The sequence below is a fragment of the Solanum lycopersicum genome, chromosome 3 (assembly GCF_036512215.1).
Source record: "Solanum lycopersicum chromosome 3, SLM_r2.1".
NCBI lineage: Eukaryota > Viridiplantae > Streptophyta > Magnoliopsida > Solanales > Solanaceae > Solanum > Solanum lycopersicum.
The window spans coordinates 57440049-57463800 of NC_090802.1; the positions used below are offsets into that span (position 1 = coordinate 57440049).

The 23752-nt window shown below is 34.1% G+C and overlaps 3 protein-coding genes across 3 annotated transcripts; all 3 read left to right on the forward strand.

Moving 5' to 3' along the window:
* The first annotated feature begins 1449 nt into the window (after positions 1-1449).
* AGO1B (Argonaute1B) lies at positions 1450-8717 on the forward strand. The gene is made up of 22 exons (NM_001279332.2): positions 1450-1631; positions 2154-3100; positions 3227-3435; positions 3521-3670; positions 3794-3927; positions 4052-4161; positions 4343-4449; positions 4617-4755; positions 4836-4952; positions 5553-5660; positions 5796-5867; positions 6115-6237; positions 6313-6478; positions 6559-6818; positions 6896-7038; positions 7193-7255; positions 7333-7396; positions 7512-7647; positions 7726-7799; positions 7882-7976; positions 8065-8096; positions 8219-8717. The coding sequence occupies exons 2-22, from the start codon at positions 2162-2164 to the stop codon at positions 8434-8436; spliced, it is 3459 nt and encodes a 1152-aa protein (NP_001266261.2). The 5' UTR covers positions 1450-1631; positions 2154-2161; the 3' UTR covers positions 8437-8717.
* Positions 8718-9095: 378 nt separating this feature from the next.
* LOC101255377 (sucrose synthase 5-like) lies at positions 9096-13588 on the forward strand. The gene is made up of 15 exons (XM_004235340.5): positions 9096-9459; positions 9558-9690; positions 9774-9928; positions 10009-10201; positions 10279-10397; positions 10484-10700; positions 10788-10883; positions 10966-11139; positions 11229-11345; positions 11425-11591; positions 11663-11887; positions 11980-12546; positions 12625-12763; positions 12859-12986; positions 13251-13588. The coding sequence occupies exons 1-15, from the start codon at positions 9380-9382 to the stop codon at positions 13414-13416; spliced, it is 2676 nt and encodes an 891-aa protein (XP_004235388.1). The 5' UTR covers positions 9096-9379; the 3' UTR covers positions 13417-13588.
* A 1794-nt stretch (positions 13589-15382) lies between these two features.
* Positions 15383-17716, forward strand: LOC101255673 (ornithine decarboxylase-like). Its single transcript, XM_004235341.4, has one exon. The coding sequence runs from the start codon at positions 16425-16427 to the stop codon at positions 17589-17591; it is 1167 nt and encodes a 388-aa protein (XP_004235389.1). The 5' UTR covers positions 15383-16424; the 3' UTR covers positions 17592-17716.
* Positions 17717-23752: the final 6036 nt, after the last annotated feature.

The following is a 23752-nucleotide window of genomic DNA, read 5'->3' on the forward strand; positions in this document are numbered from 1 at the left end:
TGCTGTTAGAAATATATTTATAAAACTCTAAAACGATTTTGATGTTCACGTAACATGTTGAAATCGATTAAAATATGAACAAAATATATTTTTTTGATAGATAATCATGAAAGTAATAAACAATAAAGAGTTAAAATTTATTGTGGCAAAAATCTAATGATTGTAATTCATTAATCACAACCTTACAAGTTATCAGAGCAAGTTATTAGAGTAAAATTTATTTAGTGATGCTATGAGTTATATTTACATAATCTAAATACTTAGAAAATAATTATATAGATAGATATTAATTGGTAATCTAATTAAAGTAAGAAGAATTATAAAATCAAATGAAGAATTTTGATAATTTTGTATTTAATATAAGATACCGTATATATATGAAAGTAAAATTTAGAATTACGATATGTATGTTTTAATTCAATACGAGATATTAGTATCATTTGAGGGTGCATTGGTTCACCATTTAGTTGGTTGGGGCACATCTAATTTATTTGACTATAATATCATTGTTTTAGGGTGTATTGATTCTCGATTTAATTAATTACACCGTATCTATTTTATGGGCTCAAATATCACCATTTTAGGGTGCATTGTTTTTCCACTTAATTGGTTGGGGTGCACCGAATTTAATTTCTCGGTTCAAATATCACGGCTTTAGGGTGCATTTGTTTTCCATTTACTTGGTTCGGGTGGCACTAAATCTAATTTCTTGGCTCAATATCTTCTAGTTATGTTAATTAGTTTTTCTTTTATTGTTATCTTCTTACTTATAGATCTTCAATTATATCGTGTCTTCACGTCAAAAAATATAAATAATTAGAGCAACCTGTTAAATTTATAATATAGTTGACTCTAACTTCAGTACAATATTACCGACTAACATATAGCCAAATCAAAATTTGAGAATTCAATATTTAATATCATCTTTTAACTATAGATTATCGAAATCAAAGTTTAAAAATTTTATATTTAATATCTATATTTACTATCGATTATCGAATATGAGATTAGCTAAAATATACCATACTTAATAACAACCTAATAAAAATAGTAATATGCTCTAATAACTTAATACTCCATCAATCCCACACACAATACCGATTGAAAAAAAATCCAAACAAAATATATTTACAGTAAATCAAATAAAATAAAGCAAAACAACAAATACGAAAAAACAAAATAAAGCTACAATAGAGTATTATTATTATAACTCCTCGTTTGCTAAACCCTATTAATTTAATTATAATTAATTAAAGAATGCATTTAATATGATTAATAATCCACATCATCATCCAGCTTGTTACAAGCCAGTCAACGTCCGTGATATGTCCACATCAGCATCCGAGCTGGACTCGCGTCCAAACAAAAAGGACATAGTAGGGGCTAAGTTGTCATTTTCAACGACCTACCCTTGCTATATAACACACAGTCTCACCACAATATTCATTTGTTTATAGATTTTCTCTCTCTACAAATCACAGTCTTCACCCCTCACTCCTTTTCTCTCTCTAGCTCTCTCTCAGTACTTTTTCTGCCGTTTTTTTTTCTATTAATTTTCTGTGTACGTTTTGGGTGCTGTGGTTTACTGGAGAGAACGGAATTTGGCTTTTACGGCGGCGACGTCTTTTGAGGTAACGATCGGATTAGGGTTTTTAGGTTTTACTGTTTGCTTTTCTGTTTCTGCTGTTAGGTTACTTCTGTTTGTGTTTGTGCTTAGTTTGTGGTGTTTTGGTTGGATAGATCTGTTCTCGTTGTGTATTTGGGTTAGTTTTTTCGTCGATCCGGGGTTTTTGTTGTGAGTTTTACTCGGTGAGTTTTTCATTGCTGCTGTTGTTGTTGAGTTTGCTTCATGATCAGATCTTTTAGGTTTTCACGTTTAGTCGCTAGCGTTGCTGTTTGTGTTTTTACAAATGTATTTAAGTTTTAGGTTAGAGATAGGGTGAACTTTTTGCTAGTTTTTTTTTTATTTCCTTTTTTGTACACTTCGTGTTTTTGATAGACATGTATGTAGCTTCTTTAGGTTTTGATGTTGGTATTTTTTTTTGTTAGGAGGACATTGGTTGTATAGGCATTAAAGTTTTGAAGATATGTGGTTGCTCTCTGTTTAACATGATTAAATGTTGTTTTCGATCATTGTTGTTTGATATCTGTAGGTGATAAGATGGCGAGGAAGAGGAGAAGTGAGTTACCTGGTTCAGGTGAGAGCTCTGGGTCTCAAGAAACTGTTGGGGGACAGGGTCGTGGCCAGTATCCACCCCAGCAGCAACAAGAAGGTGGATACCAAGGTGGAGGACAGGGTCGTGGCATGCGTCCACCACCACAGCATCAACAACAATTAGGTGGCTACCAAGGTGGAGGGCAGGGTCGTGGCCAGCGTCCACCCCAGCAGCATCAACATGAAGGTGGCTACCAAGGTGGAGGACAGGGTCGCGGCATGCGTCCTCCTCCCCAGCAGTCACAACAAGAAGGTGGCTACCAAGGTGGTGGACAGGGTCGTGGCCAGCGTCCACCACAGCAGCTACAACAAGAAGGTGGTTACCAAGGTGGAGGAAGAGGTTGGAGGCCACAACAGGGAGGGTATGGTGGCCGTGGTAGTGGAGGAGCTCCACGTGGTGGAATGGCCCCTCAACAGCCATATGGTGGACAGGCTGAATACTATCAGCAGGGCAGAGGGACTCAGCAGCATCAACAACGAGGTGGAGGACCACTCCAGCAACATGGTGGCATAGGTGGCCGTGGAGCACCTTCTGGTGGGCCTTCTAGGCCACCAATTCCCGAGCTGCACCAAGCAACCACACAGACTCAACATCAAGCTGTAATGACTACTCAGCCCATTACTTGTGGAAGACCAGCTGACACATCCATGGAAGTGGGTTCCTCATCTGAGCCACCTGAGATGTCAGCTCTGCAAGTGACACAACAGTTCCAGCAACTGGCTGTGCAGCCAGAAGCAGCTGCAACCCATACAATTCCACCTGTGTCAAGCAAATCACTAAGGTTTCCGCTGCGTCCAGGGAAGGGAAAGTTTGGTCAGAGTTGCATAGTGAAAGCCAATCACTTCTTTGCTGAGCTGCCTGACAAAGACTTGCATCAGTATGATGTGAGTGCTCTAACTTTGTATTGTATTGTTCTATCATGGTATATTTTGTATTGTCCCAATGTTTTTTCATTTGTTTGGGGTTATGGGTCCTGTGGTTTGTCATATCTATTGTTAATCATTATTCAGGTCACCATTACTCCAGAAGTATCTTCACGAGGGGTCAACCGTGCTGTCATGGCACAGCTGGTGCTTCTTTACCAAGAATCTCATCTTGGAAAGAGACTTCCAGCTTATGATGGAAGAAAAAGTCTATACACTGCAGGGCCCCTTCCATTTGTTCAAAAAGAGTTCAAAATCACTCTTACTGATGATGAGGATGGGCCTGGTGGTGCCAGGTATGTATGGCTGCTGTGTCAACTAGTTGCTTGTTCAGTTTCTAGCAAATCTGATGTTTGCCTTTTTGGTTATTTATTGGAACAGGAGGGATAGGGAATTCAAAGTTGTGATCAAATTCGCTTCCCGAGCCGATCTTCATCACTTAGGGATGTTTTTAGAAGGGAGGCAGGCTGATGCACCCCAGGAGGCGCTGCAGGTTCTGGATATTGTGCTGCGTGAGTTGCCAACATCTAAGTATGTTCTTTTTTAATGCAATACATGTTTCTGTAGTTTTGGTTCATTGTCATGATGATGTACAGAGAAATGTTTACTTGTGAATATCATTTTTATATATTTCGATACTTTGTTGGATGTCAGGTATTGTCCAGTAGGTCGTTCTTTCTATTCTCCTAATTTAGGGAGACGACAACCATTGGGAGAGGGTTTAGAGAGCTGGCGGGGTTTCTATCAAAGTATTCGCCCTACACAAATGGGATTATCATTGAACATCGGTATGTGGAGTCTTGACTTTTTCTGGAGCTGAGTTGTTTTCTATTTTCTTTGAAATTTTACTTCTGAAAATGCCCTACAGCTTTTATAATAATCATATGTTTGATCTTGTGCATCAATGTACAGACATGTCTTCCACTTCCTTCATTGAGCCATTGCTGGTCGTTGATTTTGTGGCACAGCTTCTGAACCGGGATGTGTCATCTAGACCACTGTCTGATGCTGACCGTGTAAAGGTGAACTTTTGTATTTTTTTGTTAGTAGAATGTTCTGAAGTTCTGATTATTGTTTTGATGTTTGTCTTCCTTTTCATCTAGTTATAGCTTGTTCCAGGTTGTGTTGTGTTACGTTGGTCATGCTTCGTGATTAATGTTTTTTATCCGACATTGTAATTAATGATGTTGAGCTGAGCTGCAGATCAAAAAAGCACTGAGAGGTGTGAAGGTGGAGGTTACTCATCGTGGAAATATGCGGCGGAAGTACCGCATCGCCAATTTAACATCTCAAGCAACAAGAGAGTTAACGTATGTGGGCTTAGTTTTAGTTTTTTGATAACTGTTGTATAAAGTCATATTATGTGTAGCTGCAAGCAGTGGTGTTTCTGCATTCTGCCTTTCTATAAGATCATCTTCGATTTTTCTTGGTGCTGATCCTTGTTTTTTTCTTTGTTTTATCCTTTGTTTTGTGGTAGTTTCCCTGTTGATGAAAAGGGCACTTTGAAATCTGTAATTGAATATTTTCGAGAAACTTATGGGTTTGTTATTCAGCATACCCAGTGGCCTTGTCTGCAAGTTGGAAATCAGCAGAGACCTAATTACTTACCAATGGAAGTTAGTGCCTCTCTCTCTGAAAACTAGCCATCTTTGATTATATTATCAATTCTTCAAGCTAAACATATATCATGGTGCAGGTCTGCAAGATTGTAGAGGGACAAAGGTACTCAAAGCGCTTGAATGAGAAACAGATAACTGCACTTCTGAAAGTGACCTGCCAGCGCCCCCAAGAAAGGGAGCGTGATATTCTTGAGGTTAGATCTTTGCCTCTTTTGTTTATTTATATGTTTGTGGAACATTTATTTGGATTGTGGTGTAGTTGAGTAATTGATTGTCTGCTTTATATTTTGATATATATTCTTCGGTGACTGATGTGTGTTTAAATTAATTGTTATTGGTGCTTGGTATTCTGTTTCTATGTTGCTGACTTCATGTTAATTGGTGTATTTGTTCTGGTATGAAATGCATGTTGGTTTGTATGTTTTTAGGAGTGATATAATGCGTCAATATGATGAGTTGGTGGAAAAAAGAGAACTTGACTATGAGTATCTAATATACTTTTGTGATTTATAGCTGCACGGGTGGTTATGTAGTTGAGGAATTTAATGTCCTGTTGTTTCGTTCTTATTATCTATGTGATAAATAATGTTAGATCTCCTTTAGGCTACGCATTTGTCATGATCGTCGAAAGAAGATTTCTTTAAGGCCATTGAATCGTCATATGTTGTGTTAGAGCTTGGAAAATAATTTCTGATCGCTGTGTCTTGGTTTATTACGAAAATTTATAATCAGTTCATGACAATAATATGTTTGTGATGAAAATTCACTTCTATTTATTTTCCTTTCTCTGTCAGACTGTGAAGCATAATGCCTATGCTGAGGACAAATATGCGAAGGAGTTTGGCATTAAGATTAGCGACAAGTTGGCACAAGTTGAGGCTCGTATTTTGCCTCCACCTTGGGTAAGTTAGGCTCTTCATGGTTTGAGGGGGGGGGATGGTTTTACAACCCCTGGACATACCATTCTTTCTACAGTTCAATTTGTGGAGTGGAGGAGTTTCAGTTAGGATTGGATAATGAGTGTGTATTTTCTGCAGCTTAAATATCACGATAATGGCCGAGAAAAAGATTGTCTGCCACAAGTTGGCCAATGGAACATGATGAACAAGGTAGGTGCTGCTTTTGACACGTTTTAACTTTTCTGTCTTTTGTTTTGTTTTAGTTTCTATTCAGTTAATTTGCATCTATTGGTGTGCATCAGTAGAAAACCTGTGTTGTATTTTGCTTTTATCAATTTTATTCAATGAAAACACCAGATGTATATTTTCAAGTATACACTATTCTGGCGGTTGTCGTGAGGCTGTTTTTCTTTGTTTTGCTATGCCTAAAATAGTATCCCTTACTTACTACTGACAGAAAATGGTTAATGGAGGAACTGTTGCCAATTGGATCTGCATAAACTTTTCTCGCAATGTGCAAGACACTGTTGCACATGGGTTTTGTTCTGAGCTTGCACAAATGTGTGGAATATCTGGAATGGTAAGTACGCATGTTGCAGCCCTTTTTTTTCTTTGTATGTACTCGGTCTTTAACTTAATATTTGATGTTTTTTAGAACTTCAACCCGAATCCTGTTCTGCCTCCTGTAAGTGCACGCCCTGATCAGGTTGAGAGAGTTTTGAAAACTCGATTTCATGATGCCATGACAAAGCTGCAGCCGCTATCGAAGGAGCTTGATCTCCTGGTCGCTATCTTGCCAGACAATAATGGCTCTCTTTATGGTATAAAGGAGATAGACATCTTATGTTCTATAGCAGAATATTGGATTATGCAGTGGCTGAAATTTTTTATTCTTGACCAGGTGATCTGAAACGGATTTGTGAGACTGACCTTGGAGTTGTTTCACAGTGCTGTTTGACAAAACATGTATTTAAGATGAGCAAACAGTATCTAGCCAATGTAGCACTGAAAATTAATGTTAAGGTGGGAGGAAGAAACACTGTGCTAGTTGATGCAATATCTAGGCGAATTCCCCTTGTCAGCGACCGTCCTACAATCATTTTTGGTGCAGATGTCACCCATCCCCACCCTGGAGAGGACTCTAGCCCATCCATTGCTGCGGTAGGATGGTTGAACACTTTGATTTTCAGTGTGTTGACCAAATCTTTTGAGGAATGTGAAATAATTTGTCTTTGCAGGTGGTTGCTTCTCAAGATTGGCCTGAGATTACTAAGTATGCTGGTCTAGTTTCTGCTCAAGCCCATAGGCAAGAGCTTATTCAGGATCTGTACACAACTAGGCAAGATCCTGTTAAAGGGACTGTGTCCGGCGGCATGATTAAGTATGATAATTTTATTGCTTTATTTTTTCTAATATTTCTGTTTACCTGAGTTTTTAGCTGTTTGTGTCTCCCTTTGGTTTTTGCGGGAGGATCAAATTCGTTTTATGATATTCTAACTTTTCGTCTTCATGTTTTCTTATTTCTGATTATTCAGGGACTTACTTATCTCCTTCCGAAGAGCTACTGGGCAAAAACCTCAGAGAATCATTTTCTACAGGTATTGTGATATATTGCCCTGACAAGTGCAGTATGAATTACTTCTCCTTTGGCTTAACTTATTACTTTCTCCTTCAGGGATGGTGTTAGTGAAGGGCAATTTTATCAAGTTCTTCTTTATGAACTTGATGCCATACGTAAGGTATGTTCCTTTTTGTTATTGATACTAGTCTTTTTCTTAGTTCTAGATGTTGCTCATTTCCTTTTTTCTACTTTTATCTCTAACAAGTATTGAATTGACTTGAGCTGAATCTCAGGCATGTGCATCATTGGAGCCAAATTATCAGCCTCCAGTTACATTTGTTGTGGTTCAGAAACGTCATCATACTAGACTTTTTGCTAACAACCACCGTGATAGAAATGCTGTTGATCGGAGCGGGAACATTATACCTGGTAATTGTTTTTCTAACTTCCTACTTTGGACATCTTGTACTTGATTTTGAATCTTATTTTGAAAACATAACCGTACAGGTACTGTTGTTGATTCGAAGATTTGCCACCCAACAGAGTTTGATTTCTATCTTTGTAGTCATGCTGGCATACAGGTGAAAGTTTTGTATCATGTTTGACCATGATGTGGTCGAAGTCTAGGCGAGCTGTAGTGTAACAGATGTTTTGATTCTGTAGGGTACGAGTCGTCCAGCTCATTACCATGTTCTATGGGACGAGAACAAGTTTTCAGCTGATGGACTGCAGTCATTGACAAACAACCTGTGCTATACGTAAGTGTACTTCTGAATTTACCAGGTTTGTTCTGGAAATGTTCCTACTCAACTCATACTGATTCTCTTCATGTGTTCCTCTTTTTAGATATGCAAGGTGCACACGCTCAGTCTCCATTGGTATGCCCTTGCACTTGTTTATAGATTTCTAGCCAGTTTATTTTTAGTCTCCTTTTTTTATTTACTTCTCCCAGCAATGACTTGTTTGTCTTTAGTGAATAATATAGTTTTATTCCTGTCAGTCCCTCCGGCCTATTATGCACATTTGGCAGCTTTTCGTGCTCGTTTCTATATGGAGCCTGAGACATCAGACGGTGGATCAGTAACAAGCGGAGCTGCTGGCAGAGGGGTTGGTGCAGGAGCTGCTGGAAAGAATACACGAGCACCAGGTGCAGGTTCTGCTGTTAGACCTCTTCCTGCTCTCAAGGATAACGTGAAGAGGGTCATGTTCTATTGCTAGAGTCTCAACAAACAAAAGCTTCATTGAAGACTTCATTTGGCGCATGCCCTTTTGGTTTTTGTGTTTTGCGATCAAACAAAATTTTATCTGGTTCGACTTGCCCTAATATTTGTGACATTGATGCCAGAAAACTATTTAGAGTTTGTAGTATTGCGCATTATTATAACTGTTGGGAGCATTCCGGTGTTCTTCATAGCCTGTGTAATGATGAATACTATGCAAATTTATGCTTGTTTTTAATATGGTCCAATTTGGGTCGTACTTTCATGTACGACTTTACTTCAGCTGTTCAGTCCCCCCTTCCTTCCAACTGAATATTAAATGATGTTGTGATAACTTATGAATCTAAGTGTTCTGATCATCGAGTTTAACTATTTTACGATGTTCGTGGAATTATATAGGTGGATCTAGTGGGTGCTTTCGTTTTGGCTTCCAATACTCTATTGTTTTGTTCTTTAACTGTTGTTTCAGCTCTAGTTTCAACTGCAATATAAAACTCAAACATATTAATATCACTGTTATACCTAGTAAGACTTGAGATATGGCATACGCTAGGCCACTACGTGAAAGAGAAGAGTAGGTGGCAGGTGAAGGTTTGTACGTAAACTAGGAAAAGAATAAATCTCAGCAAAGACAAGTCGATGAAAAAAGGAAATATTGGACAAAACCAAAAGATTTGATGTTATACGAAGAGGGAATTCTTTACTTATTGTCTCCATCTTTCTTCTTGCCACTTTTGGCACCATGGAATCTCTTTTTCTTGGCTTCTACACTCCCTAATTGGCTCATATCATATTCCCTTTTCCATGTGTTTTACTTTCTCTTTTCATTCAACCCTTTCCTTATATAAAGCATTTTGCAACCATCATTTGTCACAACTCAAAGCATCAAGGACCCCCACAGCAAGTTTCAACCTACTTTCTTCGTTGAACTTGAAATCATAATGGCTACTACACCAGTCGCTGATAGCATGCCTGATGCTTTGAAACAAAGCCGATATCATATGAAGAGATGTTTCGCTAGGTGACCACCCCCTTCTTGTTCCTTTTTCTGCACTCTATGCGTTTATGCCGAATGCTAACTAGTTTGTTATTTTTTTTCTTCTTCATTGGATGTCAAAGGTTCATTGCTACGGGAAGTAGGCTGATGAAATTGAAATATTTAATGGAAGATATAGAAAATACTATTGAAGACAAGGCAGAAAGAACCAAGGTCTTGGAAGGTTCACTTGGACAAACTCTGAGTTCCACACAGGTCAGCACCATTCACCAACATAATTGAAAAAAGAAAAATAAGATTTGACTACAAGGCCTAATGATTTTCTTTGAAATTTTCAGGAGGCAGCTGTTGTGCCACCTTATGTTGCTTTTGCTGTAAGGCACAATCCTGGTTGCTGGGATTATGTCAAAGTTAACGCGGACAATCTCTCCGTGGAAGCTATTTCACCCAAAGAATATCTCAAATTCAAAGAAATGATCTTTGATGAGGAATGGTAAGGAGAGAATTGTATCATTGTAAAGCCACACTTTTGTAACATTCAAGATTATGTTTGATGGTTAAATGTGTAATCAGGGCAAAGGATGATAATGCACTAGAAGTAGATTTTGGTGCTTTTGACTACTCCAATCCTCGACTAGCCCTTTCTTCTTCTGTTGGAAATGGGCTTAACTTCGTCTCAAAAGTTATGTCTTCAAAGCTTGGTGGAAAGCCAGAGGAAGCTCAACCTTTGCTTGATTACTTACTAGCTCTTAATCATCAAGGAGAGGTATGAAAATGGAAAGTTACACTTTCTTTCCTCTTGAGGAATGATATCAATGAGATGTAAATATTGAAACTTTGCAGAATCTAATGATCAATGAGAATCTAAATAGTGTCTCTAAGCTTCAAGCAGCACTTATAGTAGCTGAAGTTTTTGTATCTTCGTTCTCCAAAGACACACCGTATAAGAACTTTGAGCATAAGTAAGCTTCTCATATGCTTCCATTATGATACGCGATTTACCAAGAATATGCTGCCTTTTGATTCTTTATGTTTATGAAAAATCTAGGCTCAAAGAATGGGGCTTTGAGAAAGGATGGGGAGACAGTGCCGGAAGAGTAAGAGAGACAATGAGACTGGCGTCTGAGATACTCCAAGCTCCGGATCCCATAAATATGGAATCCTTTTTCAGCAGGCTTCCTACTACATTCAACATTGTTATCTTCTCCATTCATGGTTACTTTGGTCAAGCAGATGTTCTTGGTTTGCCCGATACTGGAGGCCAGGTCTACATTACACGATAATTGATTTCCTTTCCCCTCTGGTACCTTTATCGACACTTGCATTGTTGACATCAGATATGTATTTAACAGGTTGTTTATATTCTGGATCAAGTAAGAGCTTTAGAGGAGGAAATGTTATCAAGAATCAAGCAGCAAGGCTTAAACATGAAGCCCAAGATTCTTGTGGTAAGTTATGCAAAGTTTTGAAGATCAGTGAGGAGATTAAGATAATGGAGATCATTGATTCTTGCTTCCGTGATGTATGTAGGTCACTCGCCTCATACCAGATGCTCGAGGGACAACATGCAATCAGGAATTGGAGCCTATACTAAACTCATCCCATTCACACATCCTGAGAATCCCATTCAGGACTGAGAAAGGAGTTCTTCGCCAATGGGTTTCTCGGTTTGATATCTATCCTTACTTGGAGAACTACGCCAAGGCAAGTGTTCTGGAAGAACCTTTCACCTATTCATATATTTTATTCCGTATTTTGAGCTAACCAGTTTGAATTGTCACATATTTCTTCAGGATGCCACCGTTAAGATACTTGAGCTCATGGAAGGTAAACCAGACCTCATAATTGGAAACTACACTGATGGAAACTTAGTGGCATCTCTATTGGCCAACAAGCTTGGAGTAACTCAGGTTCCATAATTGATCACTTTTGCTGCATTATTTTCTTGATGATTAAACGGAAAGATCTTATAAAATGATAAAACTTTAGGGAACCATTGCTCATGCATTAGAGAAAACAAAGTATGAAGATTCCGATGTCAAGTTGAAAGAATTCGATCCCAAGTACCACTTTTCTTGCCAATTTACTGCTGATTTATTGGCAATGAATGCTGCTGATTTTATCATCACCAGCACATATCAAGAAATTGCTGGAAGGTTAGCACCATCTCTTTCGGTATTTTTAGGTAACTTAACGATCACTAAAAGCGGCAACTTTCCTACTTCAGCGAGACAAGGCCTGGACAATATGAAAGCCACACAGCATTTACAATGCCAGGGCTTTACAGAGTTGTTTCAGGTATCAATGTCTTTGACCCAAAGTTCAACATTGCTTCTCCTGGGGCTGAACAGTCTGCCTATTTCCCCTTCACTGAGAGAAAGAAACGATTCGTTAAATTTGGTCCTGCTATTGAGGAATTACTTTACAGTAAAGAGGAAAACAATGAGCACATGTAAGCCTAAAAGCCTCATTTTCCTAGTCTAAGCCTATTCCATTGCTTATACCGGATATTTGGTATTTATCGGAGATGTTTTTGTGGAACAGTGGATTTCTTGCAGACAGGAGAAGACCGATTATATTTTCCATGGCGAGATTTGATTCAGTGAAGAATCTAACCGGCTTGACTGAGTGGTTTGGGAAGAACAAGAAGTTGCAGAACCTGGTAAACCTAGTTATTGTTGGTGGATTCTTCGATCCATCAAAATCAAAAGATCGAGAGGAGGCAGCTGAAATCAAGAAGATGCATGAATTGATTGAGAAATACAATCTCAAGGGACAAATGAGATGGATAGCAGCTCAAACAGATAAATATAGAAACAGTGAGCTATATAGAACTATCGCGGACACCAAGGGAGCTTTCGTTCAACCAGCTTTATACGAAGCATTTGGACTCACCGTTATTGAAGCAATGAACTGTGGATTGCCTACATTTGCTACAAATCAAGGCGGGCCTGCAGAAATCATCGTTGATGGGGTTTCAGGCTTCCATATTGATCCTTACAATGGGGACGAGTCGAGCAATAAAATAGCTGATTTCTTTGAGAAATGCCAGGTTGATTCTATATATTGGAATAGGATATCGGAAGGTGGTCTCAAGCGCATTGAGGAATGGTAATAAACTAGCAAAGATAAAAAAATCTTATCATCTTGTTTCCTCCATGATGTTTTATATATATTGCTTCGATGCAGTTATACATGGAAGATTTACGCTAACAAAGTGTTGAACATGGGATCAATCTACGGATTCTGGAGGCGATTCAACGTGGGGCAAAAGCAGGCTAAACAGAGATATTTTGAGATGTTTTACAATCCTCTCTTCAGGAAATTGGTAAGTTATAAATGTTGATTACACTTTCTAAGATCCACAAAAATGGAACCAAAAAAAAACACACATATTGACTATGTTACTTACGCAATTCACAGGCTAATAACGTTCCGATCCCATATGAAGAGCCCTTGCCAGTTGCACCATTAGATACTATTCCATCCCAAGAACAAAAGCTACCAGTTCCTGTTCCAACAGCTGTAGCAGAACTTCCAACATTACCAACGTAAGTTTCATTCGCCACATACCATTTAACTTTATTCACTACCTAACAGAGACAGATGCAGCCTTACATATATAGTAATAATAAACTGTTTAAACTAAGAAAAATATTAAATTTTGAACTCATAATCTCAAAAGTACAATGTGTTCAATTACGAAGATCTTTAAAGAGTGACGACATTAAGTTAAAATCTTGGATCCGCCTCTGCTACTTAAAATGTGTTTTTTTTCCCTAATACAAGTATCTTGATTCTTGTATACAAAACAGAATTGCATTTCAGAGAACAGAACAAAAAGAAGAAGAGAAGCAGGTTGATACTACTACAACATCAACAACAGAAATCGCGAAGCAAGCTACCCATTGGATTTGCCTATGTGTTTCTGCTTCAATCATCGTTTATGCTATGGTGAAATTGTATCGTATAGTTGAATGATCGAAAAATTAATTAACAAGTTCTCAAAATGTCAATGAAATAAAAGGAAAAAATCATCAAAGTAAGAAAACTCAAGCCTATTTCTGGTTCAATTGAATGTTAACACTATTCTTGTACTGATGATCAATTACATTAATAAAAGTTACCAGGCATTATGGTTGCATTGCACTTATACCATATGTTAATATCATTTTTCCTTAAAGCTTAGTATATTGACAATGTAAAAAATATTGTCTATCAGCTCACCTACAGGCTACATGTTACGTATTACTCCTTCTGTCCCAATTTATTGTTATATAGTTATACTTAATACACAAAGTTTACGAAAGAAAAACCTTTTGAGAAAAACCGATCCAAAATTTATGATACATCATTAACAAATCGTATCATGCTCTTCCCTACATGGGGCAGCCTAGCAGTCGATCATTACCCATACATGAATTAACAAAATCTTCCAAAAGAAAAACAATATCCAAATAATTTTGCCAATTATTTCCTTCATCATAATTTATGTGATGATGCAGGAAAAATTAAAAACTTTTGAGACTGTAACTCATGTGAAATGATTTCTAAATTAAAAAAAACCCATATATATATATATATATATATATATATATATAAATTTAAAAGTCATAAAAATTGTTATTAATATAAATAAATATGCTGTACTTGTTCATCATTGCAAGAACAGAATTTTATTTTTACTTTCACTTTTAATAATATTAAGAAAATACATTTATTTTTTTCTAACTCTTACCGTTAATTATTTATTCTCCAAAACATTTTTCAAAGGCTTAATACTAACATTAATTAATAGAATTAATGTGATAAAATAATTAGGACAATTATTATTTTCTAAATAAAAGTGTAACGTTCAAATTTAACAAATAAAATTAAATGATTTTTTTTTAATCATGATTCACGAGGAACAAAAATCACGAATCATCATCCATCCATTTCTTCTTACAGAAATAGCAACCTCACATAATATATACTTGCCCATAATGCTGATAGCCAGGTGAGAATGATACGATAGATATCAAATACAATAATTATTTTGATATCAATAATTTTAATACTATAATTATAATATTGTGGCATCTAGCATATAACCATTGATATATATATATATATATATAAACTTACTTGTACTTTTTTAAAAAATATTTCTACATGTTTAATGGTTTTACGTGAAATATTTTTTAAAAAGTTGAAGTCATAATTCTCTATTATATAAATATAATATAAACTGAAATCGAATAAACTATGATTAATAATTTACCATACTTCAAAATAGGGAAACTGAACTTAAAAAATCAAATTAATTTGTTACTATGATTATATAGTAAGAAAAAAGACCACAAATTACTGAACCAAAGTTCTTTGATACATTACCATACTGCAGTAATGCTCGTCCCTACATGGAGCAGCCTAACAATCGATCAATCACTCATCTGTCTCTAATGATGTTAGATCAAACAAATTATTTGTGAATATTATAAAAAATTATTGGAAAAATGCACAAATACCCCTTCAACAATCTCAGAGGCACACTTATACTATACTAAAATCTTATTACCCCTGAATTTATTTTATAAATAATTTTCTACCCCTTTTTGGTCTACGTGACACTATCTTGTGAACCCAATGCGTGTTGACATTTTTCTTCAAGCTAGTACCTCGTAGGTCGAAAAGAAGTAAAAAAATTTTATAAAATAAATTCAGAGGTAATAGGACCTTACTATAGTATAGTGTATCTCTAAAATTTCGGACATAGGCTGAGGGGATACTAGTGCATTTAAAAAAAATTATTCAAAATTTATATCATAATAATTCATTATTAAACACCTTTTTTATACATATATAGCAAGCTGGGCATGCAGCATGTTACCTCTGTTTTTTTAGAAAAAAAATAAAATATACGTACAGTATCAAATTAAATGCTGCTCCGTCATATTCGACTTTTTTCTTTTTTTTTTTCGTTTATTTTTAAAATAGCAAAAATTGTTGAATAAAAGGTGGTGAAGAAAACACGCTAACTCCAACGAGTAACGACAATAGAAAAGGTCCAAAAACAATATTGTAGTATTACCGACAACGAATATATATTTACGAGAGGGAAAAATATCTGAAATATATTTAAATTTTGATAGAAATTGTTATAATAATTTGTCAATCTCAAACTTTGAACAAAACCTGTTATCTCCCTGGACTATTTAATAATGTATTTTAAGAATATACAAGTGCCCGATAAGTTACTATTTATAATGATGAAATATTCATGATATATACGTGAACATCTATATATATTTAAAATACAGTATTGAATAATGCAGAAGAAATAGGTCCTTTCAAAAGTTTCTGATTGTTATATCAATTTCGATCAAAATTCGGATATATTTTAAACCTTTTTCACTGAGACATGAATGAAGAAAGTGCAGCGGGATGTCTTGATTGTCGTCTATTTCAATTAGTTTGACTTATTTTAAATTAATGCAAAATTTATAAATAGATTTTTTTTAAATCTCATGATTTTTAACATAAAAATAATGATGATTAAAACATATTAAAAAAGAAAGAAGGTTATAAATGAGAAATAGACTAATTGTTTTGCCTTTATTTGTATTACTTACCTTGATGAATGTGAACGTAGGCTTAATCAATATTAGTTTAAAAAATTAAGCACATGCTTTATTTTGATTCTGTTTCAAAAGAAGAAAGTTCCGTATCTTCTAACGTATCAAAATCATTATTTGGTGTCTAAAAATACGAAAATGTGCATCTGATCACCTAACTTGACCAAAAATGAATAAATATTATTCCACTAAGGTGCGATTGAATCAATCCCCATGTGATACTTAGTAAAATAATCTTTAATAGTTGGTCAAGATACTTTAGAGATTGACATTATTGTATATAAAGGAGAGGTAGGAAGCCTATTTTCATATCATCAAGTTAAAAACACTAGCTAGCTTTTATACATCAAAGCATTATATTTGTTTATCAAGATGTCTAAAATTACTGTTGTAGCAAAAGATGGGATGACAAACTTAATCCGTTCGATTGCAGCAGAAACGCATGAAGCTGGGCAACCATTTTATGTACTGGATTTAGCGATAATTGAGAGGCTTATGGACAAATGGAACCATTCTTTTCCAAATGTAAAACCTTTTTATGCTGTCAAATGCAACACTGAACCAGCACTTGTTACTAAACTAGCCAATTTGGGTGCTAATTTTGATTGTGCTAGCTTACTCGAGATTGACACCGTCTTAAATCTCGGAATAAGCCCAAATCAAATCATTTTTGCTAACCCTTGCAAGGCTGTTTCCCACATCAAGCATGCAGCTGCTGTTGGGGTCAATCTCACTACTTTTGATTCTAAGCTCGAAGTTGACAAGATCAAAAAATGGCACCCACAGTGCCATTTACTGCTCCGGATCAAAGCCCCTAGTGCTAGCGGTTCCTTGCGTCCCCTGGGGAAAAAATTCGGAGCATTGCCGGAAGAAATTGAACCACTCCTGCATTACGCTTGTAATGTGGCTGGTTTAAAAGTTGTAGGCGTTACATTTCACGTTGGATCTATAGCACAAGATCCCACCATTTATCGCCAAGCGATTGCCAATGCCAGGGCCGTGTTTGATATAGCTCATTATCTTGGAATTCCTAAAATGCAAATTCTAGACATTGGTGGTGGATTTAGATCTACCCCATTGTTCGAGGAAATAGCTACTGTAGTAAACGAAGCAGTCCAAGAATTTTTCCCCGACCCTAATTTGAAAATAATTGCAGAGCCTGGGCGTTTCTTTCCTGAAACTGCTTTTACTTTGGTTACCCATGTGATTGGCAAAAGAGTTAGAGGAGACAAAATAGAATATTGGATTGATGAGGGGGTTTATGGATCGTTTAGGCCAACACTGTACAACAGTTGCTTTGTGGGCATCAAACCAATTTCAACGAAAGAAAGTTGTGAAATACGCGAGTCGACCATTTACGGACCAAGTTGTGACTGCCTTGATAAAGTGGCTGAGGACATAAAATTGCCGGAGCTTCAGTTGGATGATTTGATAGTGTTCTATAACATGGGTGCATATTCAAAATGTGTTGGAACAAAGTTCAATGGATTTGATATGTTATCCACACCTACCTATCTTGTTACCACCAATTCTACCTAAAACTTGGATCAGCTACCTATGCTGCTTGTTTTCTATGATTAATTTGTTTCCAATCATTAATTTTGTATGATTGTGAGATTAACATATCGCTATTTTATTAATTACAAGCTTAATTTCCCAAATAATTCTTTTTTAATTTGTCCACATATAGTATTACTGCGTCCATTCTTCTTTTTACTCCTTAGCATTCGTTGCAAGTTATTATTAGTGCTTATATATATATATATATATATATATATGCTCATTGTCTCGTTCTTTTCCTTGATCTCCTCTTTTATTTTAGCTTTCTTAAGTAATTAACATTGCTTCAATCTATTCAAGTTTATAATACTATTAATATATCCATTGTAATCTTATAGTAGGGATCGCAAGAAGGTAGAGTCTATATATATCATTTACCAATGTCCTGTTGAGTAAATAGAATCCTAATCAGAGACAATTTGGAGCTAGGATTTGAGGTTTATCGGTTCTTGGATAGCAATTTCAAACTAATATATTGAAAGAATATTTAGATAGCTTATGAAGAGCCCCTTGCCAGTTGCAGTACCATAAGATACTACTCCAAATCAAAAATCGAAACTACTAGTTACTGTAATCAGAGGCGGATCTAGGATTTGAAGGTCGGGGTGCCACAACATTTAAGTAAGATAAAAAGACTGGTTGCTTTAATTTTGGGTTACAAGTCGATCAAATGTGCCTATAGTAATATTTTCTTTTAGATATTATGTGATCAGAAATAACTAAACAATTTAATTTTTATTTTCTTTTTGGAATTAAATGTCTTATTCGCTGAAACTTTGAGAGAAAAAAAAGTCACGTTAATATTTGAGCTTGTATAAACCAGCTAATAATATTAACATAATATATTCATCTTGCGTTGACTTTATGAGTTGTTGGAGATATATAGTTGGGAAATAATAAAAATTATACTTTTAGCCTATTCATCTTACTTAGCAAAAACGTCGGTGAAGATCGAAAGAACCTTTAAATTTTAGAAAAAACATTTTTGAAACTTATGTATTTTCTAAAAACTATTATTTAAATATATTTTTAGTAATATTTATTTGACGCTCATAATTCAGTACTCACTAATTGATAAAACAAAAATAAACACACTACAGTCAAATCAATGGATTAATACTTAGTGCTAGAGAAAGTAAAAAAAAAATTATGAAAAATGGTCAATTTGAATTAATAAAGAATAGTTAATAAATATAAGAATGAATGGAGAAAAAGAGAAGAATAAAAAAGAAAAGGAGCAAGCAAAAAAAAATTAAATGTTGTTGCTAATGTTCAAACCCGGGGTGACGAGGTGGTAGATCCTCTCCTTTGCCAATGGGGCTATTCTATTGTATAGTCACTAGGTGGACAAGGTAATGTATATTTAATTAATATACATATATACATGTGTATTGAATTGTTTTTTCCGAAAACACTTGGTGTTGTGGCACCCCAACCCGTACATCGAAATCCGCCCCTGCCAGTACTTAACAGAGGCAGATGCAACCTAGAAATAACACTTTTTTGATAAGCTGTTAAAATTTCAAAAATATTATTATGGGTTCAATTACAAAGAGCTTTAAAGATCTATAACATTAAGTTTAACTCTTTCACTTAAAATGTAATTCTTGAACTTTAAACAATTTTATACTTTGAACTACTCCTTCCGTCTCATATTAATTGATCATTATACAAAAAAAAATTTAGTTGTTTAATATTAATTGACCACCTTACTAAATCAAGAAAGTATTAATTAAAATTTTTCTATATTACTCTTACAGTTAATTCTTATTAAAACTGTCCACATATATTTATAAATTTCATAAATGATTTTTAAAGGATAAACTAGTAAAATGATCTTCTTATTTATAATTTTTTAAGCATCATGCAAAATGAAAAGTGATAAACTAATAAGTATAAAAAAAAGTAGATTCATTATTTTGCATTTAATTGTACTACTTAATTAACCTAATAAGACATGAATAAAGAAAATAAAGAAAATGCATGTGGGTGTCTTAGCTTGATACTCTGGAGTAATATACATGTGAGTAATAGCATTACTTGTTTAATGAAATCAAAGAATAAACTAATGAGTGTGAACGTCATGCTATGCTAAATTGATATGCCCTCTCTCCGTCCATCATAATTTATTTATTTTTATTTTTTGTTCGCTATTAATATAACACACTTTTTAAAAAATATTTTCTTTATTTCATACTAATTGAATTTTTTAAAATATTTTTATTTTTAAAATTAATTTAATTATTCAATTATCAAAATTACTTTTAGAGTGTCGTTCCAATTTTATCCTTCAATAAAATTACTATACCGTTTACTATTCTTAATTGTTGTATCAAGTTAATGAACAACTGTTATTAACCAAAGAAAGTATATGCCACATGGGTTTTAAAACACTAAGCACTTATTTTATTTTATCTTAAGGTACCAATATAATTATTTTATATCTAATAAAATAAACGGAAGAAAAAAACGCACTTAGGTGTGATTCACTCGTCACGAGATGCTTGTGAATGTATGCAATTTTATTAACAACGATGAATGTCATGCAAGATATGTATGTCTATTTGTTCAACTTTATACAAGTTAAAGTGTCTACTTATGCACATCTAAAACTGAAGGACATAAATGTGATCTGAAGCCAAGTTAAAGAATATGTATTATGTCTATTTATTTTTTAGGAGACGTGTCTTCTTCATTATTAAAGTTCACACGTTTCTTCACATGTTACTGTTCTCTACCCAATAATTTATTAGTACATATATCATAGGTACACAAAAAGCACGTTTCTACTCAAACACAATATCAAAAAAAGTATTAATTAAAAATTTTCTATACTTACAGTTAATTCTTATTAAAAGTGTTTACTCTTTTGTTTATAAAATTCAGAAAAAAAATTTAAGAGGTAAATTAGTAAAATAATCTTCCTATTTATAGTTTTTTAAGCACTATATAAAAAGAAAAGTGATAAGCTAAGTATAAAATAGAGAAAGTACGAAAAAAAGGTACAATAATTTATTTATTTTAAAATAAAAAAAAGTAATATGTATGTTTATTATCGATAAAAGTTATTAATAATAAAGTGACTCAAAATATACTCATTATTTTGCATTTAATTGTACTTACTTAAAATAAAGCTAATAAAAATGAAGAAACTGCACGTGGGTGTCTTGATTGATACTCCGGAGTCCGTACTGTTAAAGTATTAAATAGACTCGTAAATTTACATTTAATTGTACTATCAACGTTAAAAATTTGTTGGGAATCAAATCTTTATTAATAGCGATGATATTTATTTTTCCGGAAATATGTCTTCATTATTGAAGTTCACACTCCTATAAGAAAAAAAAATGTTTACACGTTTCTATGCTTGTGAATATTCTCTACCCAATAATTTATTACTACATATATCATAATTACAAAAGAATTTTTTTTTAATTTGAGACCCACAAATATAGACAAGAAAAAAAAGGGGTCGAACTTCATAATTAATTGTTTGATATGTATTTTTGTGAGACGAGGACAAACATCTATTTTAATTATACGAAAAGTGAATCCTAAGTAAGTTTTAGATACGTCAATCTCTCTTTTACAAGAGTATATCTCATTTTAATTCCTAAAAATATGATTCGAAATTAAAGGTGAGAATTCAGATAACCAACCAATTCAACTATTAAAATTTCTCATTTTTACCTATAAATTAAAACAATTTTTGTAAAGTGTTTGGCCTAAATTCCTTATATATTAGACCATATCATATTATATGGTCCAAATTATAAGAGGCAGAATTACTAGCAAGATGTTCATATGTTTTGGCTTCATATCAATGATATTAAAACCTCTAACATATTCCATACACGGAGAAATGTCCCACCATCGCTATAAAACTATCAAAATCAGTTTCATACGGTTGAATTTTTTTGGTATTGATAGTTAAGAAAGGATATTCTGATCTGAATTAATTATTTCAGCGTAGCGGATCGGATATGGAGCCATAAAAACTAATTTTCATTCAGAGGGTTTCAAAATATATATGAAGTAAAGGCGTGAATATTACACGATAACTAAAAAGAGCAGGAAAGACAATGAAGGACAAAGTATAAAGTAGTTTTGACAAATCATATCATCACGAGGCTCATAGTAATGGTTGTCGGTTAGAGAAATTCTTCGATAAAGTAAAGTATATTTCAGTTCAGTGTTTGTCATTATTGCATCCTTGCTGCAAGAGCTTAAATGATTTTTCATCATGATTTATACTATATTTCAATTGATTTACCTTCGGAATTTTCACTCAGTTATTTGTTATTCAACTAGATTACATACTCGTACATTCAATATACTGATGTTGTTCGACCTGCAACTTTTTATTATGTAGATTCAGGATCTTAAGATCCTCAACAGGAGATCATTTCATCCGCTCAGCTTTTGAGTGAGGCCTTTTTATTTTCGAAGACTCCAGTTTTTATGAGTTTTTAGTAGTAGCATTTCGAGATGAGTGAGTCTTGTCCTGACACTATCTTTATACATTAGATGCTTTATAGACAAACAATTTTGAAAAAATCTTTCAGTTTCAAATATCTTATTGGAAATTTATGTTTCATATTAAGTATATGCAGAAAGTTTTGAGATTCAGTAAATTGTTGTTAAATGTTTTTTTCAGTTTAATGTTTTTGTATGCTTGAATTAGTCTTTCGCTTGTAATCAGCCAAGATGTGGATTCGTTTGAGACCAATAATGATTATCGAGTACCAATCACGTCTAGGTGTAAGCTAGCTCGAATCGTAATATAACAAGTCCAGAACATTAAAACAATGTGATAGTTGAAAATGAATGTAACAAACATCATTCCTTATATTGTGAAGTAGACGGAACACTTGAAAACAAAAAATATATAATTGGGTTATAGGTAGAAATATTGCAATCACTGATAATTGTCATATAGATGTTCTTGTACATCTAAGCTCTTTATAGATGGAAAATTGTATTAATTGAGTTAATGAGCATATAGAGGATTAATTAAATTAGTTGGTTTAAATAAAGAGAAAATTATGCGGTTAAGCAAATTTATATTATTTAATTACTTATCATAACTATAGATTGCTATAATTATCACTCTGACTAACATTGTACATTAATTTCATGGGCTGACTTCGAGTTTGTATAATTAATCACGTTTGTATTTGTATAATTCGTCAGGATATACAAATACATATGTATAACATAGAATTATTTAACCTATATACATACAGAATTCACCTCTCTCTCACTCTCTGCCCTCTCTTGCTCGCCTCTCTCCATCCTCTCTCAATCTCGCTTATCATATATACAAATGCATATGTATAATATACAATTATATACATATAAAATTCACCTATCTCTCACTCTCTGCCCTCTCTCGCTATCCTCTCTCCTCCCTCTCCCTGTCTCACTCGTCTCTCTCCTCCCTCTCCCAATATCTCTTTCCATATATACAAACACACACACACACACAGATATATATATATATATAAAATATACAATTATATAACCAATATACATATACAATTCACCTTTCTCTCACTCTTTTCCCCTCTTTCTCGCCTCTCTCCTCTCTCTCCCGGTCTCGCTCGCCTCTCTCTCCCATATAATATGTAGCTACAAATTGTAATTATCAAACTATAGCTATGGAGAATAATTAATTATTTTTAAGTGGCTATATGTGAAAGTTTTCCATAAATAAATAGAGGATGTTTTTGCAAAAGTGAAAATTTAATATATGACATATATTATATTAATATTTTTAAGTTAGAGAAGTACACTTAGACTTTCAAGTTATAACGTTAAAAATTTCAACTTCTAATAATTTATTTTTCAAAAATTGTTTGTAATATTTGAAAACATTTATTTTTTAAAAAAAATTAAAAAAAATATAAAATAAACACTTTTGAAGGTAAAAAGGTAAAAAACAAAAAGAGTGGTGTTAATTTAATTTGAATTAAGTGTAGATTGTTATGCCGTAATTTTACTATCGTTAGAAAAATCACTTTTTGGAATGCTCCAAATATAAAATAATTTAACAAAAATACTTAGAAAAGAGTCGCCACTTAATTTTTTAAAGAAATTAAGAAAACTTATTTTAGAAAGACTGTAATAGATTAAGTCTT

Bases quoted from the DNA above. Each gene is read 5' to 3' on its own strand.
- AGO1B (NM_001279332.2), top strand. From the start codon at position 2,162: ATGGCGAGGAAGAGGAGAAGTGAGTTACCTGGTTCAGGTGAGAGCTCT. The intron at 4,756-4,835 runs GTTAGTGCCTCT...ATCATGGTGCAG, and splicing joins CTAATTACTTACCAATGGAA to GTCTGCAAGATTGTAGAGGG. The intron at 6,819-6,895 runs GTAGGATGGTTG...TTGTCTTTGCAG, and splicing joins CTAGCCCATCCATTGCTGCG to GTGGTTGCTTCTCAAGATTG.
- LOC101255673 (XM_004235341.4), top strand. From the start codon at position 16,425: ATGTCTAAAATTACTGTTGTAGCAAAAGATGGGATGACAAACTTAATC.
- LOC101255377 (XM_004235340.5), top strand. From the start codon at position 9,380: ATGGCTACTACACCAGTCGCTGATAGCATGCCTGATGCTTTGAAACAA. The intron at 11,346-11,424 runs GTTCCATAATTG...ATAAAACTTTAG, and splicing joins ACAAGCTTGGAGTAACTCAG to GGAACCATTGCTCATGCATT. The intron at 12,987-13,250 runs GTAAGTTTCATT...TATACAAAACAG, and splicing joins GAACTTCCAACATTACCAAC to AATTGCATTTCAGAGAACAG.